This window comes from Chanos chanos, chromosome 9 (genome assembly GCF_902362185.1).
Source record: "Chanos chanos chromosome 9, fChaCha1.1, whole genome shotgun sequence".
In the NCBI taxonomy this organism is placed as follows: Eukaryota; Metazoa; Chordata; class Actinopteri; order Gonorynchiformes; family Chanidae; genus Chanos; species Chanos chanos.
Genome location: NC_044503.1, coordinates 11,809,225 through 11,828,822, shown reverse-complemented (window position 1 = coordinate 11,828,822; position 19,598 = coordinate 11,809,225). Strand labels below are relative to the sequence as shown.

The window sequence follows — 19,598 nt, the reverse complement described above, 5'->3', positions numbered from 1 at the left end:
TAAGCCAAAAACATCAGGGGAATACTATAGGATAGATTTTTTCAAGGTGCCGGATAGTTTGGATGTTCAATTCAAAGAATGTTTGAATCAAGCAGACTTGCAGATCTTGAAAAAAGAGGTCTTGAGAATGCTCTCTTCACTGGGCAAATGGATGATGTCATTGGACAGTGTCCAGAGATAAACAGAGATAGTTTGAAGGTTCAGCTGCCAATGTTTCTCTCAAAGAATACCTTCACGTCAAGTAGTGAAGCTGCAGATGTCCTAAGAGGAATGCCGAGTGAGGTAAGAGGCTTATTCGATGAGGTTGAGAAGCTTGTGTGTTGTGTCCCTACCAATGTTGAGACCAAACCTATGCCCTTAGTGTGTGTGTGTGTGTGTGTGTGTATGTTTATGTGTACCGTGGTACTGGCTGCCTCTGTGTAATACTGAGTGATATGGGGGCCTGTCTGGAGTCCATGCTACGGGGTGCGCCGCCTGCATGATTACCCAGAGTTCCTGTTCCAGAGGGCAGCTCAGTCTGGTAGTCACGGCTCCATTATAAATGATTACTCATCCACTGCAGGCTGTCTCACTTCCTCATCCCCTCTTTCCGTATTTCTAACAATATCTCTTTCCTATTCACTATTACCACCCTCATCCTTCTTATACCCTTCCTCTTAATACCTCTTTTCTCCCTCTTTCATCACCTCTGGCTCAGCGTTTTAGCATAAATCTCTTTGTCTGTCAGACTTTCTTGTGCCATTCTCAAACTGCAGCTGCTCTTTGACTCCGGTCAGTTCATATATCAGGTCTAAGACAGGACTGCCTGACACACAAATCTCTCTTTCTCTCTCTCTCTGTCTTTCTCTGTCTCTCTCTCTCTCATTTTCTATTACTCTCTCTCTCTCTGTCTCTCTCATGGCAGATTGGATCCATATTTATCACTGAGATGTCACTAATGAATAGGTGAAAGTGCATGAAAGGGAGCTGACACATCCAAGAAAGCAAATGAACTGTTTACACTCAGTCAGCATCTCAGAATAACAGAAAGCACTTTCCCTGAACGTGTGTGTGTGTGTGTGTGTGTGTGTGTGCGCAAATATGTTAATTTGAGATCAATTACCTCTTTTCCTGCTGATGCCCTGACAGAAGCAGTCATTTAGAAAGTGTGATAATTAGATAAGTGCACACACAAGCATACACAGACAGTTTTTACAGTTTTTTCTTCCTGGTAGCCATTTTTCTTTTTGTTTGTTTGTTTGTTTCTTTTTAAGACTGATTGGTTACTTGGCATGTCTGAGCTATTGATGTTTACCTCTGCGGTTTTAAAAAGAGAGCAGATATGCAGCATAGGCATGTTTCATATACTCACCTCCACCAATCACACAAGAAATGTCAACCACCAAACTGACAAAAACAGAAGCCAGAAATGCGTTAAATCATCTAAACCTCAGACCTGACAGGGCACATTCCCACACTGGAGTATTTATGAATATGCATGTAGGTGTTCATGTCTGTAGTTTGAAGGAAGCCCAAATAAAAAACACACATACACACAACCACATTTCTTCCTAATTACTAGGAAAGACTGAAACGTCTTTGGGGATCCCATTCAGAGAGAGGAGCAGCCCCACTAGAGACACTCAGACACACAAAGGCTGAAAGTGTCATTGTTTCAAAGCAGTCTTTGTGACGACAGTAGTGTGGAAATAGCGAAACCCTTTACGTGCTGCTGTCTTAGTATCACCAGTGAATTACTACAAAATGGTTTTACTGACAGAGAGACATAGAGCTTGTTTTTGTCTTGCGTTTGAAAAAATTCTTTTCTGCGAGTGCACGCGCACACACACACACACACACACACACACACATACACACAGGAATTTCACACGATGTGAACTGCTCACCAGACAGAATGAATGGAAGATCTGACCTGTGGCTCCTCTCTTTCACAATGAAAACCTTGTGGAGTTATGTACTGTGTGTGCATGTGATTGTGCCAGGCATGATCTGTGTGTGTGTGTGGGTGTGTGTGTCGTGCGCTGGGGACCACAGTGTGTGTGTGTGTGTGTGTGTGTGTGTGTGTGTGTGTGTGTGTATGTGTATATAAAGGAGGCCATGCGAGATGGGAATTGGAGGGAGTGTGGTGGAAAAGACAGGATGAATGATAAATAGAGACTGAATGAAAAATGGGGAGAGGGAGGTACATAAAACGGCGTGTGAGAAGACTTGACAGAGACAATGTCGCTACCAGAACAGTTCCTGTTTTTAACAGATCACCCAGAAAGTGACTGTCAAGCACAGGGCAAGAGAGAGAAAGAGTATGTGTGAGAGAGAGAGAGAGAGAGAGGGAGAGAGTGAAAGAGAGAGAGAGGCTTCTTCTATTTTTCATAACAAAGATTTGTTTTTTTGGGGGGAGGGTTTGTTTTTTTTTTCGCGTCAGTGAGCCTCTGAGGGTTCCAAAAGCAGATAATTAAATCATTAGCAGTGAAAAAGCATCGTGGTCAAAATAGTTCCTCTCTCTTTTCACAATCTTTCCTCTTTCAGTCCTCTCTCTCTCGCTCTCTTTTTCTTCTCGCGTTAACTCTCTCCACGGGAGGCTGCTAATTGAGAACACATTCTGCTCTTCATGCTGTCTTATTTTCTCTTCCACACTGATTTATTTGGATTGAGAGTTCCTTGTCAAGGTATTAAGTGAATTGCCGGGTGTTTTCAGGCTCTTTTCTAAATGGAGGGAGGAAAAAGAGAGAGGGAGGTGGAGGTACAGGGCAGAGGTGGAGAGACTCTTTCAAAGAGAAGGAGGTAACTCTGGGAAGGGCACTGATTCCCCACCGTACACCCCCCCCCCCCCTTATTACGTCAACCCCCCGCTACATAAACACCCTATCCCCTAAAACCAACTGAGAGTTTTTATTATTCTCCTTGCCCAGATTCTCCCTTGTCATTCCAGATTTTTTTCATTCATTCCAAGCCCCTGTCGAACTGGATATCCATCAGGTCTTCTATCCATCTTTATGTGTCTCCACCAACATCTATAAGGTTTTTTCCTCCTCTTTTTCATATTGCATCTCTCTCTCTCTCTCTCTCTCTCTCTCTCTCTCTCTCTCTGGACCTGTGTGTTCCTGTGCTGATTTTCTGATCAGTTCATGGTGCCAAAGAACCTGGTTGAGAATGCTTGAGAGCCCATCATACTCCCCATTCCTCCTGGGTCCTCTGATCCAACACAAGCCAAAAACCTCCCAGACCTCTGGAGGATCTAATGGAGCGTTTAATCACGTCTGATCCCTTCACAGACACTGCATGCACTCTAAGAACCCTCATTGGTTCCCGGAGCTCCTCTGGGATCATCTTCACTAACGTTTCCCTTTTCCTGCGGAGCTGAGGTTTACCCCAGACGCCTGTAAATTCAGAGCAGTTAATTGAGCGCTCATCCTGGGACCTGTAAAAGAAGACCTTCATTGGGCTGGAGCTCACCCCTACCCTGCCCTGCCCCAGTTCTCAAATGCATTGTCTCAGATTCAAACTCCTCGTCCATAGACATTGCTTTGAGCTCCAGCACCTCATTTTTAGTGGCGGGTCAATGTAAGGACTGAACCAAACTACAGGAGCGAGGGGGGGGGGTGAAAATGAAAAGAGAACAGTGAGGTTGGATGTAGAGGAAAATGTAAGACAAAGGGGCAAGTGAGGACCTAAAATAAAGGATTAGAGGAGAGGGCAATTTACTGACTCCAGCACAATTTGGCTTAAACTAGATTGTCAGAGTCTGAAAAAATAGGTGCAAAGTGAGAGACTGGGGGCTTTCTCTTCACCCCAAGAGAACAGCACATTTGAAATTCCGTGACGTGACCTTGTGTAAATTCCTTGTGGCAGATTCTTCCTTGTCGTTCCATGTCCCTGTCTTGTGTAAATGGCTGTGTGCACACAGAGATAAATTAAAGAAAAGCCAGACAGAGAAAACAGGTAGAGTAAATACAGAGCACATGCGCAGCCAAAAGACCTAACCCTTATTCACACTAAACCAACTTTAGAGATCTCTGTGGACTCTGCAAGAGACGTGTAGAAGAAGTCAGCACCTGGAGAGTTATAGAGGAAGTTCACACTTTTTGACACATAGGCCAATTATAGCACTTACTAAAGTATTCCGATTTTTAAAGTCTTTTTTCTTGTATGTGCATGTGTGTGTGTGTGTGTGTGTGTGTGTGTGTGTCCTTGCGTGTGTAAAACAAACTCAAGCCTGCTTTCTCTCCTCGTTCCGAAATGTATTTGGAAATTCCTAGATGGAAACGCCGCAAATATTCCCACTCCTACTAAGAAAATAATCAGGACTGCTACTGGCAACCTTTTAAAACCGCTACACAACCGCTGACTAACCTTGAACAAACCATTCTCTTTTTTTCCTCTTTTATCAGCACACCCACACAGCTGTCTTACAGAGGGAGGGCAGTACACAACATCAGATGCTTTAAAATGTAACACAGCCAACATCAGCCACGTAGGTTCATCAAGTAAAGCAAAGTTAAACTTTAGCTGTAATCTCAGTATTTACCTGTGTGTTACGTAGTTACGGCCTATTTACTTATGGCTGTGGGCTTTTGCTGATTGGAGCATATGGAAGGTATTAGAACAGGTTTGAAGGTGCTCATATGTGATTAAGTGTAACTGTAGTTTGTTTTGGGGATTTATTTTTTAAGAACATCTTACCTTTACTCATAATGATTTCACTCAATTCCATTTTGCTGACCTGTTCTACAGTCATCCTTGGATATCACCATAAACACACACACACACACACACACGCAGGCTCACGTACTGCACACTCCCCTCAGGCTTTGTAAATATTAAGAGAAATTCTGTCATCTGAAGCCAAACACATCTAATCCTAGATAACCATTAACTGCTGGAAGATGGTACGAAACAGCAATTAGACCAGAGGGAGAAAGTGAGGAGAGAAGAAAAAAAACAGACTTCTGAGTCAGAGAAAGAAAAGACAGACAGAAAGACAGAGAAATAGAAAATGAGAGAGAGGGGGTGAGAGAGAGAGAGAGAGAGAGAGAGCAGTATAATTCTTTCAGTGAATCAGAGGGGAAATGAAGCTACACAGATGAAACCCAGACAAGATAAATAACCACTAATGATCTTGTTATAGCATAAAAACAAACAGAGATAACGAGAAGAAAATAAACACCAATACACTCATAATTACAAAGATTCTTCCTGCTGCAAGCCCACACACACAACTACAGGAAAGCCAATTAAAAGAGCAGTTTATTTTAATCTTAGTGTGGCACCAGCAGTGTATACATGACACTGATAGGTGCACTAATAAACACTAAAGTCATTAATGGGCAAAGGATCAGAGAAACGCTTTAACCAGGATTCTCCTATGATACCATAGAGGGTAGCACGTAGGTCTGTGTGTTGTTGTTGTTGTCGTTGTTGTTGTTATTGTTGTTGTTAGGGTTGAGTCTTTTCAATGAAAGCCAGGGTGACGTAAAATCAGATCTACAAAATTTAATGAGTTACCAGAGATATGAGCACATGAATATATACACACACACACACACACACACACGGACACACACACACACATGAACACATACACATACACATACACACACACACACACGAACACACACACACACGCGCGCGGACACGCACACACATGGACACACACACACACACAGACGCCCACACACACACGGACACACACACACACATGAACACATACACACACACACACACACACACACACACACACACACACACACACACACACGGACACACACGGACACGCACACACATGGACACAGACACACACACACACATGGACACACACACACGGACACGGACACGGACACGGACACGGACACGGACACGGACACACACACATGGGCACACACACACACAGCTTGACTCCATATTTTGATAATCCAAACCTAGACATATGACAAATAGCCAAAAGTTTTTCAAACATTTTTGTAACCCAGTTCACTCTCTGGGCACTGGTGAGAGACTATGCGAACGTATACATTTACCCAAACGCTCTCTCTCTCTCTCTCTCTCTCTCTCTCTCTCTCTCCTCTCTCTCTCTCTCAAGCATGTTTCTCTCGTCAGCTCTGTAGTATCTGTTTAAGGTTTGGGCCGTAACCCGTTGGGTGATAACGTTACCAGGTTGTTAACCCTCACCCCCAACCACCCACCCCTCCCTTCAAACACGCACACAAACACACACACCTCAACTTGCTAATGGCTCCACAGATTCAACCCCCTGACCCATTTCAGCACCTCTTTTCACCCTAAAATCTAATCATAACACTCTGATGCTGACAGGAAATGTCAGTCGTGTATGCTGACAAAATATTCTCGCGCAACTACATACCCTAGAAAGGAAAAAAGTTTCACTGAAAAGACATGTATAGAAAAAGACACAGAGAAATGGAGGTAGAGGGAAAATGGGAGAGAGACAAAAAGAGGGTCTGATGGAGAAATATGGAAAGATGGAGAGCAGAGGCTCTGAAGAAAGAAAGAAAGAAAGAAAGAAAGAAAGAAAGAAAACAGAGTGAGGGAGATAAAAGACAAAAAATTAGGATAGACAGAGACCTGTGGTGAGAGGCTGTTCACACATATTTCAGTGCACAAAGTGGTGATGCTCTGAAGAGAAGTAGTTTACTGACAGTTTTGCCCTTTATGTTCAGGGTTGAATGTGAGAGATGACCCCTCCCCCCCTGCCATGGGCACATAATGGACTCATCCATTACATCCAGTGACACCAGGATATAGTGCTGTGGACAAGCTCATATGTGGGTATATGGAGAGGGGTGAGATAAATTAACAGGTTTCAGTTGCCATGTCCTGTGCTAATTATCCCTGGTCAACTGTCTTCTTAATCTGTCTGCCCTCCCAAATGACAGTAAGACACATACCAACTCTCTCTCTCTCTCTCACCTCCCTCTCTATCTCTCTCTCTCTCTCACACACACATACACACACACACACATATATATATAGGCGATTTGTAGGGAGGTGAGGGGGGATGCCTTCCCCCTTGTTAGCAAAATGACCAAAATGCATCCCCCTTGTTAACCTGCCATCCCCCTATATACTCTATATAGCATTGTCAGTGACCATTGGGCCTTCACTCCTGTTGGCCATTGGACCCCCCCCCCCCTTTAAAAAATAATAAATCGCCTACTGTATATATGTCTGGAGATCTCAATTCCAATGGAAGACATGAAAAATGCTTTGAGGACAAAGTAAGTGTTGTCACCAGGTTGTCTTTCTCTCTCATACACCTAAACACTCAAAACTTTTTAAACTCAAAATATAAGCTCCCAAAAGCAAACATATGTACCACATTGCCTCTCACACACACACACACACACACACACACACACACACAGAGTAAATAATCAGTTACGGTGGGGGAAATGCTCCATTTGCATTCTGTTTTGTCCTGTCTGCACTCTCCTCACGTATGCCCAATCACTCTAATACTTTCCAGAACTTTCTCTGGTCCACCAACAAACATACTCTCATAAATGACTGTGAGTAGTCAAGGCTGGTCCTCCTCCTTTTCCACTCTATACTCATTTTCCTCCCCCTCTCTCTCTCTTTCCGTCTGTCCTCCTCTATGCAAACACATAAGCTGAAGTCAATTCAGAGGTATGCAGAAACAGAGCATCACTTGAATAATTCTTTTATTCCTTTTGACTCTTTTCACCAAAAAAAATCCTACATAAACCTCTTTCAGGAGAAATATCCATTTCCATCGGTATAATCAACAGCATTCAAGTGAGATTAGTATCTAAATCATCGGTTTTCGAACCTAACGGCTGACTAACTTTGGCCAAGTAGAAATGCACCGCGTTTCTGATTATTTTCACTCAAGCATACAATGCAGACCACACACACGCTATCTCCTTAACACCATAACCTCTGAAAACGTTCCAGTCGAATCGTAACCTCATCTTTTTCTCTCTCTCCTTCTCCATATTCATTCTCCATGGTCTCTCCGTTCTGTCTGGCTCACTCACATTTCAGCCTTCTACCTGAACTCTAAATACTTTGCCCTAGTTTTTCTCTTTCATCCACCAACCCAGCTCCTTTCTCGAACTGTCTTTCATCTCCGTTTTTTTTTTTTTTTTTTGAGCCAATATGTGCTTCTCTCAGAAGCGAGAATTCTTGCAGACTCCGGCTAAGTAAAAAGGAATAGAGCATGAAGGAGATGTTGTTATGGAGAGAGATGGAGAGAAAACGGATGAGTGGGAGGATGGAGAAAAAAAGCGACGATGACCAAAAGGAGGTGATGAGGTCATCCTTGTAGTTTCTCTTTAAGGGTAAAGTGAGATTTACGGGCATCCAAGGCAAGTGCCTGATCCATAAAGCAGTGCTGTGGGTAGACTCTGGGGTCCTGCCTCGTATTTGACCCAGGCAAAGTGAAAAAGAGCTACACCAGATCTCACCATTACCTCTGACCCAGGAAACAGCACTGACAGGAGAGACCATTCTTTTTTTTGGTTACTTCAATGCCTTAACACAAGGATATTCACGTGTACATCCAAACAATGGAGGGTCAGACAGAAACATCTCTCAAAATCTCTTGCTTCTGGATATATACGGGGGTGGTGGGGGGTGGGAGGGGGGGCTGTGTATGCAGGTGCTGGAAAACAGAATTGGAATTGATGACTTTCTTCCCGTGTGTGGATGTAGAGAAAGGAATCCATCTGTGGATTCCAGCATTCCATCAACAACACAGGAGTATGCACGCATACATGCACACACTAATGTACACATTCACATGCAAATAAGACTTTTAAGAGTTTTTTTGATCACCAAATGCCTCTACGAAATTCCAAACAATACTACATTTACACATTTGTAAACAGACCCAAGTCTAACACTGTAAATGTACGAATGGGCACACTGACAGACGACAAATTAAACATTTCTCTCCTTTCCCACCACTCTCTCTTTCTCACACTCACACTCACACACACACACACACACACAGAGCAGCTGTTTAGCAGTGCTCTTTTGTCCTCGTACTGTGTTTTGGTTTCCTGTGTGTTCATGCTGAGTGTAGAGATCAGGGTCTGATTACCATTTGAGCACCAGTGTAAGTCCACACTTCTACTGTGATTATATCTACATTTACCTACAGGAGGACATATACGGTACACCTCCTACCACCTCACATTAACACCTTACCCTCTACTCTCACTACATCTAGACACAGTTCTACAAAAATACTCCTACATTTACCCATCACTATGTCAACATCAGCACTAATGTAACCATATTCAGATTTATTTATAATTATCCCATTACACATCATTAGTGTTGAATTCATTCATGATTTCTCTAAAATGCATTTGTACGCATATTTATCTCTGCTTGGGGCATGGAAGGTTCTTAAGGGTGCAAACTCTAGATCGACCGAATCACACTCACCGTGTGCTCACTCTTGCCATTATGTAAAAACGAACACAATTTGAAGTTTTCTAAGAAAACTGTTTAGCAATTTCTGCCGTCTTCTTGCAAATATCAGAAAAAACATATTGCAGTCATCCAAAATAATTTCACAGCATCCAAAATGCATAGGCAATGAACATCGGACATCGGTGGATTGCCCAACACTGCTCTGTTACCGTCATTAGAACTAAGTGACCACTACTGGTGTTGAGTGGTACTGAACCTTACTGCAATACACTAAATTGAGGTTGTGCTGGCAAGTGCACCTCCATAAGGAGAAACACATGTTAAGAGTTCGTCATAAAGTTGAGTTAGAACGCGCTGGGTCAAGTTCAGCTCAGCATAAATTAAACATCTCCCTATTTTTTTTTTTTTTTTAGAGCGGCAGTTCTGAATAAAATTCATGCGCTGATAAACTTGTCATGAGGCATTTACAAGACAGAGACCAAATTCAAGCTTGGACTAAAATTAAAACCTTCTTTTGTCTCTAAAGCAGATACGAAATGACATCGTAATCAGTCTCAAATAAAAGCTAGTACTCAATGCTAATATTTATATGAGTGCTCTATAATGTATATCTGCATAGCAGATGTGGTTCTAGCAAAAAAATAAAACACAGAGGTAGAAAGGCATGTTGATAAGAAATCAGATGAAAGAAGATTAAACAGGAGGTCCAGAAAAAAAGGATTAATCCAGCTTTAGGCCAAATATCTGACAACACACAGCAGTGTGACTAATGTAAACAGATAATTGGGAACTGAAAGAGTCTTCTTAACTTTAGAAAAAGAGTCATTTCAAATAAATCACACACACACACACACACACACACACACACACACAATCATTTCCAACTGGATTTAATTTTTTCTTCAGAATCAAGCTATTTGTCTGGAATGAAAGCCTGAGTTTTGACTATCTGTATTAATACAGTATTGGCTTGAGCGCTGACTTACTTAAAGGCAGCAGAATGATACTGATAACATCTGACAACAGCAATGGCCAGATTCCTCATTATTCTCCCCATATCTAAACATTTGATTGGAACATTTTAAAATTATCAAACAACATACTGATAGTTTAGCTTTTGTTATACAAATGATCAGTTTAGCTTTTACAGGAAGTTTTACAGCCATAATCAGGATTACATTATCCTGAATTGTACTGAGATGACAGCGTCTAAGCACAATGCGGGCTGGCCTGCCCCCTGGTGTACAAACTGGGGAAACGTCCGAAATCAACACTGATTCCTCTTGTACTTCTGTAGAAGTACAGTTAGGTTATTAGACTCCCGAAGACAGAGCCTGTAGATCAAAGCAATAAGGTCATTGTAAGGTTGACTAACGCAAGGAGAATTGTGCGTTTCTGTTTTCCTAGCTCTGGGTGTGACCATCTGTTTTTATGTGCTGAGTGCCGAGCAGTAGACAGTTATGTGAGATTAAGATGTGTTTTTAAGATGTGTTAAGATGTTTTTGTGTTGAGCAGTAAACAGTTATGTCATGTTAAGATGCTCCTGGAACCACAGGGCAATGTTGAGGAAGCAGTTGACTTGAGTGCTCACTTTAGAGAGAGAGTGGCCGTCTTCAGCAAACCACAGCAACCTGAGAGAGACACACAGAGGACAGAGAGAGAGAGAGAGAGAAGAAATGAAAACAGGATGGATGGACAGATGTAAAAAAAAAAAGACAGATGGGAGTTTGTGTGTGTCTGTGTATGTGTGTGCGTGTGTGTGTGTGTGCGTGCGTGTGTGTGTGTTCTGACCTAACAGGAGACTCCCGGCTCTTCAGGGCTTTGTAGAGCTCCAGGCCCTGGTAAGGGGAGACTCTCTTATCCTTCCCACCCAACATCAGCAACACTGGGGCACAAATCTACATAACACAATACACACACACACACACACACACACACACACACAAATACACACACACACACATATTACTGAGACAAACATAACGCAAGCATCGTCACAATAACTCACCGTGAGCTTGTCCTACAGAGTGTGTGTGTGCCTGTGTGTTTACCTGTGCAGCGTGGGCAATAGGTGATCTCTGCAGCATGATGGATAGAGCATCTGCAGTGGGTAGCTGGCTGTAATTGTATTGCAGTCCAATAGAGGAGTATCTCCTGCAGATATAAGCAGCAAAAAAAAAAATAACACTCATACTGGGTCAGAATCAGAACTCAAGTCAGCCTCAGGAAACCTCTGTGCTCAATCTGTTCAATGATCACAAACTTACTAAACACTGAAGAAATCAGTCTGGCACCGACACTACAGTAAACAGATGTGAGTATGAAGCACTGAGCTCATAGAGGTATAAGAAAATAAACATAAGAAAAGACATGGTTTACGTAACTGAGAGAGGGAGTGGGAGTGTCTGGTTTTACATGTATCAGAAGAAATATGGGTTGGATCCTGGATCATCATTTAAAGCTGTTGGTTCATTTTTGGTTTGTTAAAGTCATGTGACGTGTATATGAGATATACTCTGTCTGTATGAAGTTGTGTATATGAGGGCTGGGTTTTAATACCAGTCGACAATGTCACTGGTTCCAAGCAGAGTCGCCGCGTTGATGACTGGGTTCCGTGCCGCACACGCTCGGTAGAACTTCGGATACTGACCAATCAGATGACAGGCCAGGAAGCCCCCGTGTGACCCACCCATAACCACCACCCTTTCGGGATCGAGGGTCGTATCAGTCTGTAGGGCATGCAGCACTGCCCTCTGGGAAAAAACAGAAATGAAGAGACAAGAGACAAATCATAAGTGGTTAATAACTGCTTTGTTACCCACCAAATCTCTGGAAAAAAAAAAACTTTTGACTGAATAACTTTATTATAAATCAAAATATATTGATGTGTGTGTATGTGTATTGTTTAGAGCAATGAATAAAACTGCTCCCCCTGGTGGACAAACATATGACTCACTTGAACATCTTTCACATCCTGACTGCCAATGTTTCCAATGAGAGACTCAATGCTGTCCTGGCCATATCCTGTGGAACCACGGTAATTCACTGCAAACAAGGGAACACACACATCTCTTCAGAAGACAGATGGTCAGGACTGTGAAACTCATTGAACCTGAATTTATGCCAATAAGGCAACTACAGCTCATCTCATAACAGATACTTAAATCATAGCTTCTTTTTACAGTGGTGCTCCAACTCTTATAGTTCAGACTGAGAGTTTAAGAAGACTGAGTGAGCAAAATAACAACCCCCCCCCCCCCCCGACACACACACACACACACACACACAGTCTCACCCATTAATACAGCAAACCCCAGTTTGATCAAAGCCGCAGCTGTGACATTCCATTCAGCTGAGAATGTGGAGTGAGGCCCACCTACAAGAAACGTTACAAACATGAACACACACACTTTTTATTAAAACAACAAAGATGAAAACATTGATTTACTGTAAGTGAATTACATGCCCTTACCATGAATAAAGACTACGACAGGAAACTTCTTATTCAAAGCAGAGCGACAGGGTTTCAGCAACAAAGCCCCAAAATGCAAACCAGCTAGAGAGAGACACAGAGGAAGAGAAAAGGGGAGGCATGAAAGAAATGAGAAAAAGAAAAGAGGGAAGTATGACTGTATGTCCTTGATCAATAACTTGAGTCATTCAGCCTCTTTTCAGACCAGCTGAATTACATCTTTCATTAACTAAAAGACTATAACATTAAATGTCTTCTGGGAAACACCTACAGTTTTGTCTCACCGCAGAACTTTCATCCTCTCATCCACTACTCACAGAACTGAGCGTTTTCCTCCTCTGACCCCGGCGTGACCTCCAGGGTCGTCCAGTCCAGGTCAATGGAAGAACCAGAGTCACCCAGAGGAGACCAGACCACACCCTCCGCCTCACAGTTACCCGGCAGAAACCCCACTACCTACACAGAGACAGAGACAGAGACACAACCAATACAACAGAGACAGCTTATTAGGGGGAGAGGTGCTACTTTTCCTTTTTTTTAATTGCAGTCAGAAGATATTTAAATTTCACTTAAGTTCTTTAAAATGTTGCAGTGTTGTTTTTCACGTAACTTTGTGGGCTTTACCGTCAAGCTTACCGCTTAAAAATATCTTGTGATCGGAACTGAGGGGCAGAACCAGGCATGGAAAATAAGTCTATATACAGAACATGGGACTAACAGGCAGTACCAGGCATGGGAAATAAGTCTATATACAGCACATGGGACTAACAGGCAGTACCAGGCATGGGAAATAAGTCTATATATTTTGTAATGAACTAAGGGGCATTACCAGGCTTGATGGTCTGTTGGGTGAGGAGCAAGAGGCCACCATTAAATTCTGATCTATCGTCAACAGCTTCCAACTGCCAAACTCAACACCTGATCAACATACATCATTATAAAAGACACAAATCATAATACAATACACATATCATTATACAGCACACATACCATCATAAAAGACACATACCATAATACAACACACATACCATTATAAAGCATATATAGACATATATCATTATACAACATACATACCATTATAAAAGACACACACCATAATACAACGCTCATACAATAAGACAGTCAGCTTCACTTGAACCGTTATATACAGTCAGACAGAATGTGGTGCAACAGTAGACTAATGTAATGCTATCAGTAATTATTCATCTTACTACACATCACTAATAGTGCTTAACCATGAGACTCACTGTTAGAGAGACGTGTTACTCTGCCAGTGTCTTTGTCCACAGTGTAAATCTCCTAAGAGGTAAAACAGAAAATGGGATTGAGGTGTAGAAGCAGAGATTTAAAACATTTAACCTGACAAAGAGATTTCACAAGTGTCTGTACCTCCTATCAATAATCATTACAGAATACATTTCTTCATTTCATACGAGCAAAAGCCAATATCTCTGAAGTGTCATGGTGTTTGCATGTACTATTCTTAAAGGAAATAAAGCAAATCATTTAGGATCTTAAAGTAAATCGTTTAGAATGTGTCCTGTTACCCTCCAATTCTCTCGGACGGTGCTGAAGACAACCCTCTGACTGTCTGAGGACCAGCAGCGAGTTGGGAGAGAATCGTACAAACCGGCGAACTCTCCTTTGAGAAAGAGAGAGAGAGAGAGAGAGAGAGAGAGAGAGAGAGAGAGAGGAGGGGCAAGGTTGTAACATTTGATCACAGTGGTCAGGGTGTGTGTTTGAGTATCTTAGTACCTCTCTCTGCTCTCCTCACTACATCCACCAACACAGAGGTCGTTCTGTTCTCCCAGTTATACTGAGGGAGTGAAAAAAAGGGAGAAAAAGAACATTAAGGATAGTTCTTGTCAGACACGGTTCTTACTCCTTTATTAAACACTTACTCGGGTCAAGTGAATCCCAAGCTCCCTGAGGCGTATATGAAAACATGTTTACGTGTGTACATGAGTGTGTGTACTGACCAGCCACAGACTGAGACACTGGCGATGAGGTCCAAACACTCGGCCCTGCAGGTACACCAGCCAACGGCCATCAGGACTGAATCGAGGACACAGCACCGAAACACAGTCACTGGACAGGGGTTCTGCAAAGGAGACAAGGTCACATGAAACCGAGGACAGTAATTTGAAACAGATTAACAACATTTACTACAATGTAATAGAAGTAACAAACAGTTACGAATATTAACATTTCCAAACGCTCACCGCAGTTTCCCGTCAGGTCAAGATAAAAAAGAGCCGATCTGGAATGTAGATTAAAAAAATAATTCAAATTTTTAGCATCGTTGGCTAGATTGAAATATAAGATGGTGTGTGCTTTTATTAGAAGCTCATGACTGGTATTTTCAAAAAATGAACTCTGGTTTTCTATGCACATTACTAGGGTCTATTTTCAGCTTAATCCTATCTTTCTAGTAGAATTAATCCTCTCTCTCATCATGGAAAAAGCACGGTGGCCAACATCCCACCTGCGATTGGAGCAGAACTTCAAACCCAGTCGAAATGGTTCGTGCCACCAGCTCACAAAAACAACACCCCGCCCATCAGGTGCCCACAGACCCTGCAGATAAAGACATTAAGACATAATCTGACGCATGGCTCCATCACACTGGAATACACAACTCTAAGTAAGACTTACGCCTGTTGGTGGACCTGTAGGGTCTTACCTGACCGGGAGACACCTGAAGAGGAGGACCTTCCAGAACAGTCACTTCTCCTTTCCTTAAATCAGCCACACACAGCACAGAAGTACTTTTCCCCACCAGCCCCTCTCCCCAGTCCTCCACATACACACTCCTGTCCTAGAAAACACAAACATACACCTCTCCCCTCCGTAAATCAGCCACACACAGCACAGAAGTACTTTTCCCCCCACAAAACCCTGTCCCCAGTCATCTATGCACACACTCCTTTCCTAAAACACACACAAACACTTCTCCTATACTTACTATAAATCAGCAACACAGGGCACAGAGGCACTCTTCCCCACAAAACACTCTTCCCCAGTCCCCTATGCACACACTCCTAAACTAAAACACACACAAACATACACACACTCATTCCTCACCAGATTAACCCCTCTTTCCCATTCACTATATTCACAACTGTGATATGCACGTGTTACGTCAAATACATCACACGTCTTACAAAACATAACCACTGCGGGAAAAACATCACTTTGCATTATGATTGTAACTAGAGGGAAAATGGACCTTGTGGCTATTGTCAGGGGAAAGTATTAATATCATAGGGACCTGTGCTTGCTTAATTACCATATGCTGCAAAATGTGTCCGTGTGTTTAGAGCAATGAGCATTTATTATGTAGAAGACAAGGCCTCTGTGTGTCTGCAACACCTGGGAGCAAACACCAAGTATCCGGTGTTCCATAAGAAAAATGATCTTGCATACCCCCACACATGTCCTTGGAAGGGTGCCTTACTGTATGAAAAGCTCTGCACTTGTTAACCTCAGTGAGAGCTGCGTTTCATCTCTGAGGTGTGCTTCTCCCATGATCATGTTATAAAGGAAAATGATTCATCACATCTGAAGTTTGTTGTCTCTGAGAATTAGCAACTCTCATTACAAGGGACTCCAAATTTCCCTCACACAACGACAGACTTTAAAACTCTATCATTTTAAACATTAATATTCTGGACACACTAGTGCTTTTGGAAGAGCAATAAGACATGTTTGTTATAGTAACTTTCACGGTTAGAGTTTCCATGGTGCACTATGAAAACCAACCCAAGAACCCTTAGGGGCTCACCTTGTCTGTCGTTTTTGTCTCTGAGCCGTCATTACTCGCCATAGACGCTGAATCTCCTGACGGCTCCACCTTTGGTCTCTTTCTTTCAGCGACGTACAGTAACTTCTGTTCACATGGCGACCAATCAAGGCAAGCAAACTGAGCTGCAAATACACACATATTAATAGAATAGGCCAACACACGCGCGTCTATGGCCAGATTCTACGAGGGGAACATAATGCAGCGAAACTTAAGCATCAGAAAATGTCCTTACCATCCTCATAGACTTTTCCGTGTCTGTTTAGAGAGGTGAGATCCAGACTTTTCACCAGACCGTGCTTACCCCACACCTGGAAAAGAAAGCATTTCTACATATTGAGATCATCAAGGATCCCGGTCTAATTACGACAGTTAAGATTCATAAATGTATACATCTGCAGATTACAAATAATGAGTAATAATGGTGACCTTTGCTCTATTTAAAGCTCGATTACAGGGGTGCAGGACAGCACACTGCTGCCAAACTCATTTCTCATGAGGAGAAATAAACTGCAATCACAAGCTTGCATCTGCATTAAATTTAGTATGTTACACTGGCCATAATCTCATTTTAAATTTCAGTTTAATTCATTCCAAACTGGTGTTTTAATGGCTTTTTTTTTAACCCAGAACACCAATATACATGTTCTATCAGTGTTAATTTTATTGAGTGTGAACTTGTCATATTATGAGACCAGTGGTGGGTTTGTCATGTGAATAAAACAGGCTGTGATTGGTTACACCTTTTAGTGAGTTGTGTGTTATCTTTTAAAAAACGGCAAGTTAAATTAATTCATACGTGGAAGTCCATTTCTGTGTTTTTAAATATTGGAAAGAAAATTTGTCAGTTCTTCCTCAGAATATGATTTTCACTTGCCGAATCAGTAACTAGACTTGTTCATTCTCACCTCCAAGTACTGCCGTCCTGCACCAGAACCACTGGTTTCCCTGACAACTGCTCGCAGTTCTCCAGAGGCTGAATGACTGCTTAGCAACCTGTGTATGTAGAGGAACTGTGTGAGTGACGGTTTGTGAACAGAATGTGTAGTCCATGTGTGATATGAAGAGAAAATGTGTGTTTTTGTTTCTCACTCACTCTCCTTGAGTGTGCATACATGGTCCTGATGGTAAAATTTGTAGCACTGTTCCCCTGTCACACTGTAGGGTCCAGTGCTGAGAGAACCGCAATCTGGCCGCCCTGCCTGACTCGCACTGATTCCACTCTGGAAGACATGCAAACATTCGCAAACGCCGACGCATTTTAAACAATGTACCAAACACATCAAAAACTATATAAGACTATAGAAAAAATGTTGCATGTTGCAGTATACAGGTTCTTACCAGTGGATACTGAAATGTGTTTGTTTACGGAGCCAGTTGTTGCTTCAGGGTACACAGAGACGGATGCTGCGAGAGGGCTGGGAAAGTGGTTTAACTGCCCGAATACCTCAGTTATCTCGGACTGCATCGTAACTTTGGGCTGCGGTGGCGATTTCTAACAATTATGTCATAAATACCGTGCAACTGTCAAACGCTGATGGTAAGAATGCGAACCACTGCAAACAAAACAGTCGGGTGAAATCGGTCTGCAACACAAATGCACCGTTTAACAACCATTTAAACAGGATAGTGAAAGTGAGAGTCAAAATCGCACAAAGTCAATGCCTTCTACAGGCTGAATCGACAAACGAACCAAAACATAGCATGTAGCTATTCACAGGCAGTGTCACAAAATGCGTAATGAAACAATCTTTGAAGCTGATGTAACAGCTCCTCGAGGACACAGACTTAATGTTTACTCAACAGACCGTTAGTCATTTGCAATTTACAGAACGGTCGGAGTTCAGAGTTCTGATTCCGAACACTGCACGGCCTTACCAGAGATTCTTCCGGACTGTACCATTTGCACATATATCCGGGGGTTCGTGGTCGCAGTCTTAGCAGGCGGTAGTTAAAAAACAACAGAGTTTGCAACAAAGAGCAATGAGGTTTATTTCACGTGTTGAAATGGAGGCCACAACGATGCACAAAAAATATGATTTATAAACTTTTGGAGTTCATTGTTCATTGTTTCAAGTTTTCTCCATGTGGGAATTAATGGGGAGAAGAGCATACAGTCTCTTTTTATGGGTGTTTTCTCTCATGGTATTGAAGAATCTCCATCACTGGCTGACCGTACTGCAGCATCATCTTGATAATCTGAGTTCTCAACACCACTGCCGCCCTCTCGCATATGGCAAGCCAAACTTGCAATGTTAGAGGATACATCTGGTATGTGTGTACAACATTCTTATCCAATTAAAGCACGGGCCCTGCTCTCAACATTTGTACTTAGAACCACCATCTCAGCATTAAGCTCCTGCAGGGTGTCTACAGCATCTTTAGTTAACTTCTCAAGAGAGGATGCAAAGCTTATGAGTTCACAGGCAGCTTTTGCTTGTGCCGTATGCTGGAAATGACATCATAAAGAAACATTCTGTCTCTGTAACAGCACATCTCATTCCAAGATGTTCCCACAATGAACATAACTGTCTCATCAGATGTGGTACAACATAAGCAGCATAGCATGAACCAGACCAATCAAAGCATAGGCACCATAACCACATACAAAATATGAATTATTCACTGTTGGAAGCAGTATTCCATCAGAAACCAACCATGAATTGTACATAACACCAGTGTGATTTTCTAAGTCCTGGGTAAGGGTAGTAAAATGAGGAGAGTAGATGTTAATATTAGAACAACAATCATTTGGTCCTGTAGAGAAGTTTCCTACCATGCTGTATATTAATCTATGGCACATTTGATCTATTGAAGCTCAGTCAGCCCATATTTCGGGCACGTTAGTTGGAACTGTGAGCTTTGGAGCACCTGCTTATGAAGAATGAAAGAGATGCATGCAGGCTT

At 42.4% G+C, this 19,598-nt stretch overlaps 1 protein-coding gene across 1 annotated transcript; it reads right to left on the bottom strand.

Moving 5' to 3' along the window:
• Positions 1-10,471: 10,471 nt before the first annotated feature.
• Positions 10,472-18,179, bottom strand: zgc:136971 (S9 family peptidase). Its single transcript, XM_030784963.1, has 21 exons — positions 18,033-18,179; positions 17,788-17,914; positions 17,600-17,687; positions 16,927-17,002; positions 16,674-16,816; positions 15,573-15,707; positions 15,375-15,466; positions 15,112-15,149; positions 14,869-14,990; positions 14,645-14,705; positions 14,437-14,531; positions 14,137-14,188; positions 13,719-13,807; positions 13,207-13,345; positions 12,890-12,973; positions 12,713-12,793; positions 12,374-12,462; positions 11,977-12,170; positions 11,469-11,571; positions 11,209-11,315; positions 10,472-11,048 (listed from the first exon to the last, which is right to left on the bottom strand). Exons 1-21 carry the CDS (start codon positions 18,157-18,159, stop codon positions 10,940-10,942), a joined length of 2,151 nt encoding a protein of 716 aa, XP_030640823.1. The 5' UTR covers positions 18,160-18,179; the 3' UTR covers positions 10,472-10,939.
• Between the last annotated feature and the right edge of the window lie 1,419 nt (positions 18,180-19,598).

Coding starts and splice junctions, on each gene's coding strand:
- zgc:136971 (XM_030784963.1), bottom strand. CDS start 18,159: ATGCAGTCCGAGATAACTGAGGTATTCGGGCAGTTAAACCACTTTCCC. Junction 17,915..18,032: donor ACACATTTCAGTATCCACTG/GTAAGAACCTGT, acceptor CATGTCTTCCAG/AGTGGAATCAGTGCGAGTCA. Junction 17,688..17,787: donor TGTATGCACACTCAAGGAGA/GTGAGTGAGAAA, acceptor CTACATACACAG/GTTGCTAAGCAGTCATTCAG.